At 42.7% G+C, this 20,130-nt stretch overlaps 1 protein-coding gene across 3 annotated transcripts in view; it reads right to left on the reverse strand.

Moving 5' to 3' along the window:
• Positions 1-20,130, reverse strand: part of RAPGEF5 (Rap guanine nucleotide exchange factor 5) — a 234,930-nt gene that overhangs the window by 71,953 nt on the left and 142,847 nt on the right. For 2 of the 3 annotated variants that reach the window (XM_061413684.1, XM_061413686.1), the window contains one exon: positions 459-577. In XM_061413684.1, the coding sequence (XP_061269668.1) occupies positions 459-577 (119 nt within the window). The remainder of the gene's footprint in view (positions 1-458; positions 578-20,130) is intronic. The other variant, XM_061413685.1, reaches the window with a different exon arrangement.

The following is a 20,130-nucleotide window of genomic DNA, read 5'->3' on the forward strand; positions in this document are numbered from 1 at the left end:
CCGAGTCCTCCTCAGTGGAGGACTGTGAGCGGCTGCTCCACTCCTCGTCCTCATCCTCCTCGTCAATGTATTTGAAATAAGGCACATCGAAGGTGGGCAGGGGCAGCTCTCGGTCTGCCAGCGCGGCAGCGGCGGGATCCTTTCTTTCTAAGTGAGGGTCAAAGACCCTCAGCCGGGAGCTGCCCATTGTGCACGACCACTAACAAAGGCATCCCCTAGATGCTCAGAGATCTTGCCACCTCTGTCCTTTTGCTGGGAACCGAGTCCATCTGGCTGCTAGGAGCTCTGCAGTCAGCTAGAACGCTAGCTAGCTAGCTCGCTCGAGAGGCAAGAGGCGGAGAAAAAAAGGGAGGGAGGGAGGGAAGAGGAGGCAGAGACAGCGAGTGAGATGGAGCGGGAGAAGGGGGGGCAGGCAGGGAAAGGAAACAGAAGCGCGGGGCTCCCGTGAAAACTCTCACCTCCAATCGCTCTCGGCGCTCCCTGCCTGCGGGGCTGGGCCGCAGCTCTGCACTTTCTTCAGCACCAGGACATTCTGGTCCTGCTCTTTCACCTCAACCCTCGTCACTTCATCATCCTGCTTTAATTGCCGACAGGAGTGATGGATGGAAGAAGGAAAAAGGGAGAGAAGATTAAAAGGCAAAAAAAGCTAACAAAAGCTGCAATCTCTCAAGTTGCTTTCCCACCTAATTTCTTTATAGATTCAGAACAAATTAGGAATCTGGTCAAGAATCTCCGTCTAATGGTAATGGGTCCAGGATCAAGTTCTGTGGACACATAAACCATTAGAAAAACATACATACTTTAAAGGAAACTGAAAAAAACCCAGTGAGGATGGGAGTCGGAGTTCATTTGTAAAACTACTTGAATGATCTGAATAAAGAAATCCAAAGTTCAAAGTCTCAGAAACACAACACACTAATTGCATGTGTACTACTCTTTTACCTGGTTACTGCTTCCTAAACAGCCACTATGTTAAAAGTGGAAAACCATACAAAACACTAAAACAATGAGCAAGCCATATTAAGTAGATGCAATGGCTATGTACTGTCATTTACATCACAGTCTTACTTTAAAAGGTGGGCAAAACACTACTCGTTCTATTATTCAGTTCATCTTCCTGCCCACGCAAATTTGAGATGGCCTTCACATGTATCATGTACTTGTTTTGCCAGGATATGAACAAAAAATGGATCCCCTAGTTAGAATCTCATCTGGGCTGAAATTCGGGTGTCATGGGTGACTGCACTGACTTTCTTCACCTCGATCACTTTTAACGCGGACAGAAGGCCAAACAATCACTCATTTCTGCACACACAGCTTCCACAGGCAGAGCCCAGCGTGGCCCGCTGACGAGGCTCTGTTGGAGTCCGGCTCACTGCTGACCCAGCAGTGTGGAGCTGCCCCGAGTGATGAACACTTTCAGAGTGTGGAGTGTGAAATTCTGATTGGTAACATCCAGCCAGAGGAAATTGTGGTGGGGGAGGGGGGCAAGGGGTGTGTGAGAGACACACATGAGAAAATGTAACTTCTGTATCTCCGAGGGTCTGAGCAAAAGATTGATGCAAGAAGCTGAGAGCCAACAAGCAGCACCTTAAAAATGATGCTACTTCCTTACAAAGGGAAACAGGTCCTAGGGTTCCGGGCACGTTTCTATGTTCCTGCTCCTGGCAGAAAACCTACGTAAATTAGGTATAAACACACAAAAAGAACATTTTCCCCCAAGTGCATAAAAAGTACTATGTCTCCATGCCTTATTAATCAGTTTTCCACTGATTAACTGGAGATGCCAATGTATTTTATTCACCTTCCATAAGAATAGGAAGGCACTACTCTTGTAATTGCCAACCAAGTCAGTGGGAATACTAAGATTTCAACTCCCGATGTTCTCATTTCTAAGAAAATGTAGCAACCTACTCATTCGAGTCCTCCAAGATCTTCTTAAAAATAAAAACTACTAGTCATTCCAAACAGCAATATAATTTTATGATCATGCCTTTTTAATCTCTTAGTAGCAAATAATTTTACTATGTAAAACTGATGTATTACATTTCAGCAAGGTCAGACACGCAGTTACTGTGGCAATTAATGCTGGATATTCATTGTTAAAGTCCCCGAGGATGGCAGCGACTCCTGTAACATGAATACCAATGTGTAATTGCTATCTTTCATTTCTCCAAGGAGGTTCTTTTGTTATCCATGTGGCTGAAGTGAAATAAGGTGGCTGGAAAGATGAGCATAATATTGACCAAAAAAAAAAAAAGTAGGGGGGGTAGCAAAATGGAGTCTGGGATACTGAGACACAGAAGCAGATAATTCAGTAAAGAGCAGGTCTGAAAGGACAAAAAGCTTCCTCTGGCGTTCCTCTTGTCGTAAGCCAATACTCGTTTTATATGAGCCCGCTGTCATTTTGAAGTACATTTTACATCCTACGTGCATGTGATATATGGCATTATTAACTTCCGCAGGCCCTGTGCATACATATGGATGGGAAGGGCTTCCCTAATGTCTGTGTAACTAATATGTATTACAGGGCTGTGCACGGGGCAGCTACACTCTGCTGGGCAGGGGCCTAGCTGAACCATATTGATGTACTATCAATAGCATCTTATGTTACAGTGGTAGTTTCCATTTTGAAAACCTGTTAAAAAATAAAGAAGCAAAAACGCAGAAAAATCAATGTATAAAGGGAGATGGAAGTTATCTAAAATTGCCGTGAAAACATAATAACCCTATGTATTATATCTGCTCTCAAGAAGGAAGGTGAAATTAATGCCTCACGTCCAACCCATGCCAAACTGCTCTTCCTGAAAAAAAGCAGAAGTACCAGAGTTGAGGCTCTGGTCATGAAACTTCATTCTGGTGCTTGCTCAGCTAAGAATAAAGGTATTCAGTGAACTAACGACAAGAAATGCATTCAATGACAAATAGTTTGTGAAATGCAAGTAAAGCATTAAAATGCTTAACTTATAGACCATCATTCAACAGACAGTGGAGGGGGGTGGGTTTCCTGTGGGGAAGGTGTTGTGCCAGCCACTAAGGGGCAAGCAAAGGTGAGTAAGACTGGTGCCCTGCCCTTAGATGACAAGGTAGTAGCTCCATAACGCAAGTCTAATGTGGTGAGCTCCCCAAGATGAGGCCACATGCAAGAGACAAAAGCAAAGGTAGAACTCATGGGATTTGATTGTCAAAGATGACAGATCGAATCCCAGATCTGTGGGTGACAGAGAATGGAAGTGCCATTAAATGGGGCAAAAAAAACTGGTTCTGCTGAGACTGATGGATCTGGTTTCAGACAACTGATGTTTCAGGACTGACAATACATCATGCTGTAGATGTTTAGCAAACAGTTAGAAATAAAGAATGAGGCCTCTGTACGAAGGCCAAGGACAGAGACAAATCTGTGAATTATTCCAGTTAAGGGAGTGGGTGAGACTGTTAAAGGGAAGCAGGAGAGAAAGGGGATTATGAAGATGGATAAAGGAAGAGAAAACATAGGAAGTAGAGAGGAAAAGAGGGGGATCAGAGTCACGAGGAAGCCTACTAAAAAGATGATGAAGAAGTGAAACCAAGATGAGCCAGGAGTAGGTGGAGGGCGATGAAAAGCTTATCTGATGTCAAGTTTATGAAAATGAAGAGTCTATGAGAAAGTGATGACAAGACCACGGTTAAGTCCAGCGGTGGGAAGGGGAGTGTTGAGGCATGAGTGAATGTGGACGAATTGCACAGACGAGGAAGACCACCTCAGAATGTCACCAGGAAGGGAAGGAGTCTGGCTGAAGAGGCTGCCTGGCTAGGGAGGTGGGGGGGGGGGGGCAGGTGAGGGGTGATGCAGAGAAGGCGAAACAGGTCAGGAACAGGTGTGGAGGGGTGAGGCTACCACAGGACCAAGAGTTCCTCCTTTCAGAGAGTATCAGGGGAAGGAAGACAATGGAGGTTTAGGAAAAGAAAAATAGAGCAGGGAAAAGAAGAAAGCTGAGGTAGAACAGATGAGGTGGTTTCCATCATCTTTGCAGAGTGTGAGTTGAGACCCTCTTCTGGGAGGAGGGGATTCACTGGTGGCCCAAAGAGAAAACTGTTTGGGAGAAATGGCTTTAGGGGGTGCTGCTACTGCTGCTGCTAAGTCACTTCAGTCGTGTCCGACTCTGCACGACCCCATAGACAGCAGCCCACCAGGCTCCCCCATCCCTGGGATTCTCCAGGCAAGAACACTGGAGTGGGTTGCCATTCCTTCTCCAATGCATGAAAAGTGAAAAGTGAAAGTGAAGTCACTCAGTCGTGCCCGACTCTCAGCGACCCCATGGACTGAAGCCCACCAGGCTCCTCCATCCATGTGATCCTCTAGGCAAGAATACTGGAGTGGGGTGCCAACATGGAATAAACAAGTTATGGAAAAAGCAATTGCCAGACAGCTTTGTGCTGCTGAGGGTAGAAAACACATATGTATGGTTTTAGGCCTTCCTGCCACGGTGTTCAGAAACCTGAGAGGGGAACAGTGAACGATGCCCCCCCACCCCCCACCCCGGGGAAGTGATCAGCAATGGAGACAGGAGGCAGGAGAGGAGCTCAGGGCCGCATCAGCACACACGCACACAGCTCCTCACCACATGGCGTCTGTCTAGTGAGTGGAAGAACAGCTGATAAACCAGGGCAGTGTGGAGGGGCCGAGGACAAATCTTTACAGGAATGAAGGGACAGGTAGGCAGGCGAGCAGGTGGAAGCTCTGACCAAGGAGGCTGATCTCTGAAGCAGGGCAATTCAGAGCAGTGAAAACGGGAAGAAGGAGAAGCAGCCCAGATACCCGGAGCTGGCCTGGCACTTGGGCCCAGCCCCGCGTTCTCCTGTTAAATGTCAAAGATTCTGCAAAAAGTCAACACTAGAGAAGGTCACTCCGTGCTGTGGTGGGACAAGACAAAAACATGGCTACTCTGAACAAGATACAGCATAAATATTGGTCACAGAAGAAAGTAGCAGGAAGCCCAGCTAAGCAGTGATGGCTGCTTCTTTCCTTAGCTTTAGCTTCTTTCCAGCCTTAGCTTTGCTGCTGCTCCTAGAGATAACATTTAAGATATCTCACAGTTACCCAGCTGCTTGATCAAAAACAAAGCCGCGCTACTTTAAATCCTCCCCAGAGTCACCAAACACAAACCACCAAGTCCTGTAAATCCTTCTAAAACCTTCTTGCACTGAGCTGTTGCACGGCTCCCCCCAGGGCAAGCACTCCATCCCCACGCCAAGCAGCAAACCCAACTTGCTCAACTACAACTGTGTTCCCAGTGGTCTCTGGCCAGAGGGCACTGACCATGGATGAGGGTCATTAAGATGCTGCCCTGCCATTAGCATGGCGCAGAGTGGAGGTGATGATTATCGGAGTTAAGAATAAAATGCATTTATTTCCTTGCCAGCGGGATGAGAGAGTCACACTCAGGAATGTTCCCAAAAGTGATTACAGGCAACAGGGCTCAGAAGATGGGTGAGCTAGGAAGAATGCCTGAACAAGAGGCAGAGACCTCAGAAGAGAAAGGGCTCTGCAGGTCCAACACTGAAGAGGAGGGTGCAGTGGGGAGCAGGGTGTATTCCCAGGAGGCGTATTCCCACCCCGTGCCCTGCTTTGGCCCGTGATGCTCAGCCCTGGTTGGTACATGCTCAGCGAGAATCCTCTCCTCTCCCTGACACACATTTCAGCTCTCAGGCTCGCAGAAACTCATTCTTTGCCCTACTCTCTTGAAGGGATGTTGGGAAGAACAAGAAACTCCAAGGACTGGGCCACATAGATTCTTCACGCTTTGCCCTTGGGATGTAGTCTGGGATGCAGTCTGGGATGAGCAGGGAGGTGGGGGAGGAGAGGAAGTGCAAAAATAAACAGGTATCCACAGCTGAAAGTGGGAGAGGGGTGAGTGCTGAGGGAAAGCTGTGTGATCACAGACTCACAGGACCTTCTCAACAGAGTCCATGAGGAATACAAAAACAATGGAGGATTTTCAGATCTTCCCTGCTCCTCATCTTTGTTCCATTCTTTGGGCAACTACCTATGATTTCTTTTCTTTTTATGGCTACACTGCTCTTCTGCCTGTGAATTCTCAATGAATGACAGAACCCGTATCTTTGACTTACTTTAGATTAAATTCAAGTCCAAGATCAGCGTTTATACTTACAAATCCAACTCTTCTTCTTTCATTTATTCACATGCAAGACATTTATTTTTAAGATGAAATACATATAGGGTAATAAAAATATAAAGTCAAGAACTTATGTTCACAGTTTAGCTGGTTTAGGCAGTCCCAAACCAAATCTCTGACTGCATTTATATTTTCACTTATCACTGGCACTAGCAAGAAAAAGTGATTACTAAGGGATTTCTCAGGCCTGCTGAAATTGTCACAAATACTTGCTTGATTTTCTATTATCTCTGATGGGAAACATTCTTCTCCCAAGTGCTCACAGAAAGCAGCTACTGATATTCTCCATGGCATCGTGTCCCTGCTACTCTGTGAGCATAAACTTAGCTGGGGGTTCATGGATGGGTTTCAGGGACTCAGAGAACCCTCTAAAAGTATACAAGATTTTTTATATGTAGGCAGTTTTCCAGAGTCCAGAATTCTAGGTCTCACTGGAGTCTATGAACCCCAAAAGGTACAAATCATTCCATACAATGAAACTCGTATTATCACCACATCTAAGGAAGCTTCTTTGACAAATCTCCTGCCATAACACTGTCTGTCCAAATGAGACGCTCAAAGAACTCTGTCATGACATCCATCACACTGACCTCTGATTATCAGCTCTTTCTGTGGTCTCTGCGAAATGATGACATCTTGAGGGCAGGGACTGTGACTTCTATTTCTCTTCCTAACACACAGCTCAAGGTCTGGCAAATGATATTAACTTGATAATGGTTTACTGAGCTTACAAGTTCATGAGCAAGGGAGACAGTGAGCATGTGGATTTCCTTTAAAACACAGATTCAATCTCAACGGTCACTCTCCTCCAAGGCTGCCTTTACCCTCTCTCCTCAGTCACCCTTCTATTATAACACTCATCACATGAGATAACTATGCTTTGAACTTGAGTGTTACACTTGTTCCATCTGTCAAAATTCTATCAGACTAAGCTCCCATGCAACTGACATATGAAACCCCATAACTAACACAACCCTGGGAAGGCCTGCACTAAATGGTACTGTCCCCCAGTCTAGGGCACGAGGGAAATACGGTGTGGGTAGGAACAGGTCACCCTGTGGGCCCAACTGGGGAAGATGTGGATTTTGCACCCTCTAAGCTCCCGTCCTGCCCCAAGCAGGATCCTCAACACTCCTCCCGTGACCCAGGCTGACTCCATCATCAGACCTGTATAAAGCAGGCAGCACAGAGACTGTCATATGAAGGATGCACAGAACCATCTAGCTTGACACTCAAGAAGTCATACTAGTAGTACAAGATGCAACGCAGTTTTCCCTCAAGTCTGTGAACATAGTAACTGAAGATGCTAATTTATTCATAGGAAGGCATTTGCTATGGACTAAATGAGTCCTCTCTCCAAAAATTCTATGTTGAAACCTAATCCCCAGCGTGACGGTGTCTGGAGGCAGAGCTTTTAGGTGATTAGGTCCTGAGGGTGGAGACCTCTTGAATGGGATAAGCACCCTTATAAAAGAGGCCCCTGAGAGATCCTTTGACCCTTTGCTGCCCTGTGAGGACAGAGCAAAATGAGAGCTGTCTATGAACCAGAAAGTGGGCTCTCATCATACATTGAATCTGCTGGTGCCCTGATCTTGGATTTCTCAGCCTCCAGAACTGTGAGAAATAAATTTCTCCTGTTGATAAGCCACCCAGTTTGTGGTGTTTTATTACAGCCTGAAAGGACTGTGATGCATTTAGAGCCAATAGTTTATTACGACTCCCTTCATTCCCCACCCTTCTTGGTCGGACTTTCATTCACCTTACAATGTGCACTTCAAGAATCACATCCTCCAGGTTTTCTGCCCCCTCTACCTCCAGTCTGATGTGGCGGGCCCTTCTCTGGGACCCCATGGTGCCACATGAATCCTTCAGACTCAGTATTTCAAAAAGCACACACTGATGACCTTTTTTGTTTCCCTTCTAAAGTATAAGCTCATGCGTGGCAGGCACTATATCTTCTTCAACACTGAACTCCCAACAAACAGGTCTTGGCACTTCATAGATATTCGAACATTAGTCAAAGGAATCAGTGAATGAACACAAAGAGGAAGGGATAAAAGTGCAATTTTGAGTGGAGGTTTACAGGATGACAGCGTAAGTCTCACAGACTGCATCTCAAGTAGTGGACTCTGATGGTGCTAACAGAGTGGATAGTCTGCTCAGAGGTGATCTTTCTAAGGGTCACCCAACTACTCGGGCAGTGGATGACACTGGCCCGCCCTCTTCTGCATCTCCATCACCAGCTGGAAGTCTGGGACACTCAAACAGATACAGGTGAACTGAACAGAAGAGGTGCATGCGTGTCACACTGGATAGTGATATAGACAGACAAGAAGTTACGAGATCACAACAACTTGCTCTAATTCAGGATATGGCTCTGAGAGTCGTTAATGTGAAAATCACTAAGGCAGCCCCCAGATTTGGCCCGTACTTAAGAAGATGGTTGGTCGGTTGGTTTAGTTGGTAAGTCTGACTCTTGTGAGCCCACGGACTGTAGCCTGCCAGGCTCCTCTGCCCATGGGATTCTCCAGGCAAGAATACTGGAGTGGGTTGCCATTTCCTTCTCCACTTTAAGAGGATACATGGTAAATATACATGGTGAAGTATAAAGCATCATGTAATCATTAGTTACCAGACCATTAAAGAAAGCTAACATAATTTTTATCTCACAGTGGTAGAAGTTACAGTTGGAGAACTAGGGAGACAGCATTGCCATATGCAACTAACAGATCTACTAGGAATAGGCAACAAGGGAGGGATCGAGTCAAGACCAGGCAGATAAATTGGTTATATTTATTGAGGGCTCACCATATATCAGCAAAACTAGGAGATGAGCTTCCGTTATATTATCTAAGTGTTAGTTGCTCAGTCATGTCCAACTCTTTGTGATCCCATGGACTGTAGCCCACCAGGTTCCTCTGTCCATGGAATTCTCCAGGCAAGAATACTGGAGTGGGTTGCAGTTTTCTTTTCTAGGGGATATTCCCAACCCAGAGATCAAACCCAGATCTCCCACATTGCAGGCAGATTCTTTACCATCTAAGCCACCTTCTTATCTAACCATTACAACAATTCTGGCTTCCCTGGTGGCTCAGATGGTAAAGAATCCGCCTGCAATGCGGGAGACCTGGGTTTGATCCCTGGGTTAGGAAGATCCCCTGAAGGAGGGCATGGCAACCCACTCCAGTATTCTTGCCTGGAGAATCCCCATGGACAGAGGAGACTGGTGGGCTACAGTCCATGTGGTCGCAAAGAGTCAGACATGACTAAGCGACTAAGCATAGCACAGCCCACACAGCGTAAATACTATTAAATCTCTCATTTTGACAAAGTAACTTGGCCAAGCCAGATCCCAGGGTGAGGGTGTGTGTGCTACAGCTGAGATTGAGCCCAGGAAGACCCAACAACAGAGCTCGTGACCAGAACCACAGACATCCCTGGAAGATGGTCACTAATACATGTTAGAGACTACAGCTATGGCAGGGACTAGTTTACCCTGGTGCTGGCAGCCAAAGCAAGCCAATCTGCTCAGCGTGTAAGCAACAGAGGTGTCTACATCATCCTGAGTTCCAAGAGGAGAAGAGGGTTGACAAGGACTGAACGTGGTCTCAGGACCACAACTACACCAGCTCAGCAAGAGCAAAGTCCAAGACCCAGCAGGGGGGAAATGAAGTGCTAGCAAGAATTGAGTTAAGCATGGCAGGGATCAGTTCAATCTGATGCCCACAGAACTTGGGCACCAAAAGACCTGAAGACTAAGGTTGGCAGGGCTTCCAGCGCATATGCTGCCTTGGGCCTGATGGGCTCAAGCACTGGGCAGACATGGAACTGTACACTTTAAAATGGTTACTTTTATGCTATGTGAATCTTATCTCCAACAAAACAAAAGAGGGCTGTGAGGAGTCTGTGGGCAGAGGAGTCTGCTGATCAAAGCACATGGGACTCTGCACCAAGGAGCTACAAGAAGGTCTGGGAAACATGCCCTTTGAGGTGTGTTCAGATAGTTGGAATGTCTAAGAAAAAAAAGATAGGGACAATGAAACCATTGCAGGAGATTTTCACTTTCTGAGCTACACTGTCTTGTGGAACAGGATTATTGGTGATGTTGTAGAAAAGTACCTTCCGTTAATGGATCGTGAGTTGGAGGAAGCAGACTCAAGGTCAATTTTAGGAAATACAGAGGCAAAATGACCTCTTTTTCAAACTGGAGCAGAGTCTGGCAGTAACATTATCGACAAGTGAAGGTGCTTCTTCAGTGAGTAAGGCTGGAGATGATGACCTTCACATTTTTCCCAAATCCTCAGATCCTACAAAATTCGGTTGTCTTGACTTCACTTTTTCCCCAGAAGCCCGAAGTGTTGGTTCCCTACAGAGGAAAGCTGCGTGTGATTTAGTGTTTAGGGACTCTCTCCTCATCTTGCACTATGGAAATTCACACACAGCTGAGCAAACCAAACCATCAGTGCCCACATCTATTCTTGTACTGTAAATGTGGGTACCGCAGAACTGGAATACTTATCTGAAAAAAAAATATCTCCTCCGGCCAAAAACAATTTTGTCGAAGAACAACCTTCACAGAATTTGCTGACAATGTATCTCATGATTCTATTTTCTTACAGAAAAAAAAAAAAGCAAACAGAGCTTTAGAAAAAAAATAAAAAAGGATATCGCTGGCAAGATAGACCTGATTAACAGAGCAGCTAAGGGAAAGATAAAGTAAGCAGATGTGTGTCAAGGTGAGCAGTGGTTTAAATTTACCAGATTCCAAGGTTCTTGCCTAGCAAACACATCCTGTCAGAAAGAGTATTTGAGTTAATGATCATTTGTTCTTTTAAAAAATCCTAAGAATAATATGATTAATAATTCAAACTAAAGCCTAAATAGGACTAATAGGGCTCATCATCTCCAGACTTAGAAAATCTAGGTCAAGTCTGACTTCCATAGTACGAAAGCAAACACAAAGTTGTTATGGAATGTGGTCAAACTCCCAGAGAAAACCAGTAAACGTGATAAGACAGAAAGTTCCGGCTGCTAGAGAAGAACCGTATATATTGAATTTTACTGCCTCTAATAATTATTATCATGTAAAGTAAGATTTCTCAGAACCCTACAATTAGGGCAAGGCTGGGAATCTGATCCAGGCCAACTTCAATCTAATTCCTGCACATTTTATTTTCCTAACACTCTTTCTGGTCTAATATCAGTTCACTACAATTCAGATCCTCTTCTTTGCTTCATACAAGACACTCCCCATGTGACCCTTGAGAGTTATTAAATCACACAGGTTTTTTTTTAACATAAAATCTTAAATTTTATTAAATCTTTCTCAGCAAGTGCTCTAGTTCCAATACACTAGTTCTTGGTTGCTGAATAGATTGTGGGTGGGGAAGCAGAGGAGAAGGGCAAGAAGAAACGACAGGACAAGTTCTACCCTGATATTTGTTTCAGGAGAACATGGACTTGGTCTGTCTTGTTCTCTGTGCTGGCCCTCCATCCAGAACAACACTGCCTGTAAAACGAATGAACGGCCTGGTGAGCGACAGATGAGCAGACAGATACTAGACAGCAGAGTGGCCCAAGGTCAAGGACTGAAAGGTCGGCAAAGGCCGGGAGGAGGAGGTTCAGCTACAAAGAGATAGTCCAGAGAGCAGGCTAGGGTAGAAAGGAGAAATTTCAGGAGTGAGTTAATGCCTAATGAGACCCTAGTTTGGGATGGCGTTGCTGATTACTTGCAAGGGAGAAGTCAACATCCTTTAGCATCAGCATGTCTAAAGTATAAACAGGATAAAACACCTGCAGCAACAAACAAGGCATGCTGTTGGCCAGGGTCACGGGCTGAGGCTACTGCACTCCATTGCTTCTGCAGCCCCTTAGTCCCAGATATGGTGGCTATTTCATTCTGCTAAGACTTACGAATTACATACACTCACCCTGGTTACTGAGTCTATGGGAATGTGCAGAGGCTTGGCTGGGTTGGGAAATCACTAAGACTTATCCTTTGGCTTCAAGAAGCCTAGGTCAAAGGGCAACTGAGGGTTCTGCCTTGTGCATACATGATCTGACAGAAGCCCATTAGAAGGTAATTCAGACGAAATGGGGATGCCTTCAAATTCTAAATTAGATCATTAAGTAGCTGCTAACATGACTGAGTTCACTGGAGAAAAACTGTCTATCAATACTTGGGATATGAGTTCCACCAATCCACAGCATCCTTGGAGAAGGTTTGCACAATATGTTCACGACAGACTCTTACTTTGCAAAACACTGAGATGACTTAGTGCTGGCAACAGTGCTAATTTCCACTTCTCATTATTGGTATATCTCGATGGCCCTCAAAATACAAAGCATATGTTGCCTGAGATTTAAAACAACTAAAAAATCGGAAATCTTGTTTGCTAGGCAATTTTACAGAAATGGCAAATACAAATTGTAGAAATACGTTCTTGTTCCTAAGAATTTCCATGTCATTTTGTGTGTGTGACACACACATGCAAAGTTATTCTAAAGGGAAAATATCAATATTGACACTTTCCCCAAGCAACCTAAAGATGAGATGAAAACCTAAGGCTTCAAGTCAAGGAACTCTATAACTCTTTCCAAATGTCTGCCGTGTGTATATAAATGTGACTTTACAAGTGTATGCATGTGAACACACGTGTGTGTGTGTGTATGCACTTGAGTGCACGTATAACTTCAGAGAGGGCAGAGCAGTAATAAAAAGGTCAGACTCTGTCCTTATGCAAGTTATGGAGTGAAAAATTCCTAGTTACCGTAGCAACTGCAAGATCACATGTCATGGGAGCAAGGAGATACAAAGCATCTTAAGTAAACACTCTTGTTTTTTCATGTTTTGCACATTCCTTGGTGTTTTAAGAGAGACACACCTAGGTCTCAGCAACAACCATCGCAGAAACCTTGTTTCACAGCATGAAACAAGACTATGAGACAAGTAGGACTGTGTCAGTCTTGGTTTATTGTGCACTCATAGAAACAGGTGGTATTAAAACAGGTTAAGAGAATTTAAACTGCAACGAAATACTACTACAATTGTTTGAAAGATAAACAAAATTATGAGATAAAAAGGAAGAAAAGGTTAAAATAAGAAAGAAATAAATTTGGTTACACAGGAGTAGGTGTTTCTCCCTTTTTCTGGAGTGAAGGATGGGTGTGGAGAAAGAGAAAAATGGATTGAAAAGAAGTGGAAGTACTTAAGTGATAATACAGACCAAAAAAAAAAAAAAAAATCATCTATTTTCCTGAATGTTAACGTGCACTTAGTGTACCAAAGAGGACTGAAACCTTCATATACAAACCTGCCCAGGTGAGATCCTTGCTCCATGAACTGTGACTCACTGAAGCTTGAAAGTTTGTTTCTACCCTGTACCAAGTATGTGTTCTCCTAAAGACTTGTCTGCAGTTACCAAGTGATGATTGGTGAGGAACCTCCTTGTCCTTTCTGCCTGTCATTTCCAGGCTAATCGTCCCTGGTACAAAACCTTTAATTTAAAATTTTAAATGTCCAATGAACTGGAACCCTGGAGCAGGCATAACTTTGGATTTGCACAGATTTGAGTGCTTGAACTTCAGAAACATTTCAAATCACTCACATTTGCCTTCTCTACAGAAATCAGGTCCACAAATACCAATTGAAAGCCTCATGCTAGATGCTGGGGATAAAAGTTCAAATAAAACATAGAGCTTATCTTCAGAGAAGAAATATTCTTTCTGAGAGACAGGTGAGAGATAAAAATTTGCATTAAAAACAACAACCAACAAACAGTGGTTTGGAGCAAGGTTGTGGATAGTGGTTAATGAGCTGAGCCACTACAAATAAAGAGACTAATTTCTTCTTATTTCTAGAAGTTCAAGACAGTAGGATCTAGAAGCTTTTTTTAGTTTGTCATTATCTGAGAGTTTCATATCTCAATCTTCCTCAGGACATTGTAAACTCAGAAAAACAATTCCAAATATTTAATGACGTGGCTTGAAATATGGCTTCAGCACCCTGATAGCAGAGCTACTTCTAGCTGGATGCTAGATCACCATCTGTCCCATACCAACTGCATTTCACAAAAAGGAGATTTTTTAGAAATTCTATCCACCAGAGTATTTTTAGAACATAAAAGAACAGAACGATTTTTGGCATTGATAAGCATAGTCAATCAGAGTGAAAAATGGCTACTCAGGGCCTCCCGAGTAATCGATCGGCATCCGTTTTAAAATTGCAACATTTTCCCCCAAAGTGTTTAACACTCAAAAGTATGAATGCTGCTAAACTGGGGAAAGTGGGGTGGGGGACGTCATCTTCAATTTAAGACAGGAATTTCAGAACCAGAAGAAATCTTACACCTCTAATCTCCTACTTTTATAGATGAGAAAACTGAAGCTCAGAGAGGTAATATTACTCACTAAGCTTATATTTGGTATATTTAAATTAGAGGAAGTCTGTTAACAGTTTCAATTTCTCAAGAATACAATGGATTTTTTTTAAATGTTGGCAACCAGTAAAAATATGAAAACATGAAAAAATCTGCATGTGATAACTGATGGAGAAATCTTACTTTTATATTATAAAAATAAATTCCAGTTATATTAAAGACATGAATAAGAAGTGTAACTCTAGAATAGAACAAAATAAAATTAAGTGTCTAGCCACAGAAGTGGGAAGAACTTTCTAATTTTAAAGGCATTTTTAAAGTTAAAAAACATGAATCAACACTTTTGCTCATATGTGCATAAAAACAAAAAAGAAGAAGCCTGGAAAAACTACATGTAACAAATACGACTAAGATTTATGTCCCTAATGTATAAAGTACTTATTCAAATTAGTAAGAAAAATCCCAATAGAAAAAATGGGCAAAGGAGGTGAATAGATTAATTACAGAAGAAATATGGATGGACTGATATTAACTGCAAGTATTCAACCTCACTAGAAAAGAAATGTAAATCTGAACAAGATAATACTTTTCCTTCCCATCAACCCGACAAGAAAACTTAGCTTCTCCTTCTAAGAATCATAATAATCAATATGGGTGAAAGAAAGAAAGAGAAGTCGCCCAGTCGTGTCTGACTCTTTGCAACCCCATGGACTGTAGCTGACCAGGCTCCTCCGTTCATGGGATTTTCCAGACAAGAATTTTGGAGTGGGTTGCCATTTCCTTCACCAGGGGATGTTCCCAATCCAGGGATTGAACCCAGGTCTCCCGCACTACAGGCAGACTCTTTGCCATCTGAGCCACCAGGGATGCTCCAATATGTGTGAGGGGTAACAAAACAAATACTTTAATGGAGTGTTGATGTTTATGAAAACTGGAACAAGCTTTATGAAGAACAGTCGAGCATAAAACATAAAAGATTAAGGCAGTTCATACCTGTGAGTAGTAATTACTCAGCTACGAATTTACCCTTAAGAAATATAAACTTAGATAAAGATTTTTCTAGACATGTGCATCTCAGATTATTATAACTGGAAAAATTTGAAACCCTATTTGCCCCCAAATGGGAAGTGTAGATAAGTAAAGTCTGTTATAGAAACGTAAGGAAAGCCTCATAATGCATGTGCTGATATGTTGGAGACGGTAAGGAGAAATCCTGGTTAGTTCTCAATAAAGTTTTCTTTTCTTCCTTGTAGCTTTCTATTATTTCTAAATGTAAACAAAAAAGTCTAACAGAAAGAAATGTGCTATAAATTCCAGCAAGTTGCCTGATGCCTTGTTCTTGACTGTTAAACAGCCATAAATCTCAAGAATGAAGCTTGTTTTCAAAAACAAATTCAATTATTAAACAGGTCAATAACTGTATACACTATACTAATTTTAAAAATATTTTGTAGTTAGAAAATGGGGAGAGAGAAAAATGGTCAATGCCATTTTCCAACAATATCTAACACTCCTTAGATACAAGACTTATGATGTCTGCCTTTTATGATTTGTGTTCTTACCTGGTAACAATGCCAGGAAGTAAAAGAGATGATGTTTAATTTAGCAAATGCCTCACAAGGTGAAGAAACAATTTTCTAGAAACAGATACCTTATTCAAAGTACACCCCTTCTTTTCTTCGGTCTGCATATTACCCTTCTTTAACTCCCTTATCTTTGTTTTCAATCCTCCTCCCTCCTAAGTGGTGACGAGCTTGGGGGCTCAAATCCAATCTTGCTCACTTATGTCTCTGTTCTATCGTGTGTGATGTCTGGTTCATTAGTGCTTAACAAATGCTTTTCTCAATGAACATAGGCAAGAATAAATTAATCTTGGCCAAGCATTTAAAAAATTTGCTCTATATTTGAAAAGGATAAAGTTCTACTGAAATGAAAAATCATGTAGGCCCTCAACAAAGTGAACTTTATGTGTCACAGCTGAATGCCTACTGTTGGTAGCAGCAAGCTAAACAGTTATCTGGCTGTCTCCATCCTAGTAGGATTTTTCCTAATCATCTCTACGAGTTCAAACAGGGGAATCTGAAATAAGCTGCTAATGGCAGAGAAGCTAAGCATCTGACTGATGCGAGATGCTAGCATCGGTCTGAAGACCTCAAGGCAGTCAAGTAAGTGACTGAATCCCCCAGAACTGCTGGGTCATTGCATCTGGCTAAGGAACACACATTGAATTTCCTCTGGGTCTTCTGTAGGCCTGTGCTACCCAACTCTTCTTTCTAGGGTCCCCCAGACTGGGAAGTCTGCAGTCTGCCATCCTCTATCACTTGGAAGGAAAAGACAGTATTCCCAACTTTTCTTCTGGAGTGAAACGATCTTAAAACTTAGGTTTGGGCCAAAACAGGCCCAACAAAACTCTCACTGCCCTCTTCTCCGAAGGTTTTGGCATGGCCAGGTGTGGTACCTAAAAGCAGAAGTCAGAGCCAAGATGCAAAAATGGCAAAGCACACAGGGTGGGGCCCAGGGGGATCAGCAGCCACAGATGTTGACTCTACCTGGGGCCACCTGGATCTTCATGAGGAAGGATTTTTCCAGGGTGTGGCACACTTGTCTCAGGTCTCTGCAGATCTCCTCTATATGCCAAGATCATGAGTAATACTAAAGGACAGGAATTTGAGATTTACTGACTTCAAATAGAAGTGGCATCTACTTAAAATTAGGATACAGGTCAGACACAATTGCTAACTTACAATGGAAATGGCATTTAACAGCTCAGCAAGTCTTGAGAGGCATCTGCCCACAAGCATCTGGCATTCAAGTATATTCCTTAAAAGACAATCAGAATAAAATTGGCTCTCTGCTTTGTTCCAAAGTTTCTTCTCTCGAATTTTAAGGGTTAGTTAGAATTTGGCCTCATCTTGAGAGTCCCTTGGACTTCAAGGAGATCCAACCAGTCCATTCTAAAGGAGATCAGTCCTGGGTGTTCTTTGGAAGGAATGATGCTAAAGCTCAAACTCCAATACTTTGGCCACCTGATGTGAAGAGCTGACTCATTGGAAAAGACTCTGATGCTGGGAGGGATTGGGGGCAGGAGGAGAAGGGGACAACAGAGGATGAGATGGCTGGATGGCATCACCGACTCGATGGACGTGAGTTTGAGTGAACTCTGGGAGTTGGTGATGGACAGGGAAGCCTGGAGTGCTTCAATTCATGGGGTCGCAAAGAGTCGGACATGACTGAGTGACTGAACTGAAGCTCAAAAGCTTCCCTTCTCCACCTGACTGGTATATCCCTTAACCTCAAACCTGTAGGTACAACTCAGCACTAACTCAAGCCATGCATGTTTCTGTCTCTGCCACTGTATATTCCAGTCATACGTACTAGGAGAGGAGACAGTATTATCTCCATGGTTTCAATTAACCTCTCAGTTCCAACAATTTTAGAGTTATATCAAAGTATTGTTTTAACACAGAGGTAATTTTCAGTTCTGTGCTTCCCTATGGATGTTTAATAAGCACTGAATGCCCCAGTAACTTTTTGTTGGCAAAACTGTTTGTGCCTGCTTTTAGGACTTGCTGTGTTAGTTTTTGGAAGGGCTAACTGCTTCCCTGGTGCCTCAGTGGTAAAGAAACAGCCTACCAATGCAGGAGATGAGGGTTCGATCCCTGGGTCAGGAAGATTCCCTGGAGAAGGAAACAGCAACCCACTCCAATATTTTTGCCTGGGAAATCCCATGGACAGAGGAGCCTAGCAGGCTATAGCCCATGGGGTCACAGATAACAACTGCTAACAAGCAGAGGAGAAGTAGTTCAATAGAAATGCTTACTGGAGCAAGGGTCACTTCAATCAGGCTAGCCTCTGTTAGAGCCCCACAAAATATAACTCCAGAAACACAGAGCGATAAAAGCACAAAGACTAAATTATACCTTTCTCTAACAAACCTGAAGGCTCTCCGATAATGACTATTTCAATTAATGATCTTTTGCTTCTGATAACAGAGGCTAAAAAGGTATACATCTTACTAGGAGAAATATATCAGAATATTTCAACATCTTTTTGTGATTAATGAACTTTAGACAGAATTAATGGATTGTGAAGTACTTACTACCCATTTTAGAGGATACTGTTTATAATCCTATTTAGCAGTTGCCAGTTTTTGAGTGAAACTTTTTCTTATCCAGTCAAGATACATCATATCAAAAAAGTTCTTATCAAAGCCTATGCTTCTCAGAGGAAAACTCCAGGATACTCGGATTGATTGCAAAAAACACCACATCATCAGAATCCCCCCAACTTATAATAACAGTAAGGTCACTGAGCTGGGAGAAAGTGACAGCATCTATCAACCATAAAATTCAGTTTGGGATTTGATTAGGTACTGCACCATCTGGGGACCATTAGAATTCTTTATTCACAAGAGTACCAATAGGAAGCTTGTTTTACCTCTATAAATCCTAGCCAAGGCAAGATCAAGAAAGGTTTAACGAATCATCCGTATGATTTTGATTGCACAGGGTCAAAATTTAACTGGACACCTCTACGCCACCCCAACCTGGGAGGTCAGTAAGATACCTTCTGGGACTCACTGAGTCTTCTTGAGCTTCCTTGGAAATCCCTACCCCAGGGCCACTTCCTGCCGTCTTAATTACCTTATTATCACCATTGTTCACTCCCTGTCTGTATTTCTTGGATCTAAAGGAGCCCCTAATCCTTTACTCTGACTCAGCTCACCTCCATCAAGCCCAGTCATTCCTGGAACCTGAACAAAGAGGACATTTACAAAGTTTTGTTAAAATTGTTGAGCCTTGTTCACCTAATTACAGACAAATGTACAATAAATGAAGAGACCAAGTGCCATATCTTCTTTCTCCATTTTTTTTTCCCCCTGAATACAGGAGGGAAAGATTGGAAAAGGAAAGAAAACCCTGCAAAAACCTATTCCCGGTAGACCTAATGTGACACAGCATTAACTTCAAGACATTCAAACAAGTCTTTTGTTCTTCAATAATGGAGTGGGTGATTTTTCAAAAATTAAAGACAAATTTGTATATACTGACAAACAAGAACATGGTCATGTTTTAAGTAAAATATGGGTATTTAACATGATTTATTAGAAAAATATGTACTGTACATTTGGCCACAGTCTGCTATGTTCTGTTATGATATTTTCAGCCATCTTCTATTTTTGCTCTCTTAAAACAACATTTAGGGCTGCTGTATGCCAGATGGAATTTTTCCTTTCCACCCACTTCCCACTGCAAAAGGGGAAAAAAAAAAAAGGTTCTTTGCATCCCACATGAAAATCTTTTATAAATTTCTTTTCCTCATCTTTATCAACTGAAGTATCTGAATCACTCAGAAATCACCAAACTCTGGCTGAATCAATATGCAGCAAATATTATGCAGCAAAGTAAGTATATTTAATGTGAACATACGTGCCTGCCGGGTGTTAATTAACAGAAAGTATTCATATTACACGCAAGTTCAAAATTCATTCTATGAAACAGGACTGAATCAAAGTCAATTTTTTAAAGAAAAATGATGAGGTGGTACATTTTAGAGTAAAGCTATTTAGTTAAGAG

The sequence above is a fragment of the Bos javanicus genome, chromosome 4, assembly GCF_032452875.1.
Source record: "Bos javanicus breed banteng chromosome 4, ARS-OSU_banteng_1.0, whole genome shotgun sequence".
Taxonomy (NCBI): domain Eukaryota; kingdom Metazoa; phylum Chordata; class Mammalia; order Artiodactyla; family Bovidae; genus Bos; species Bos javanicus.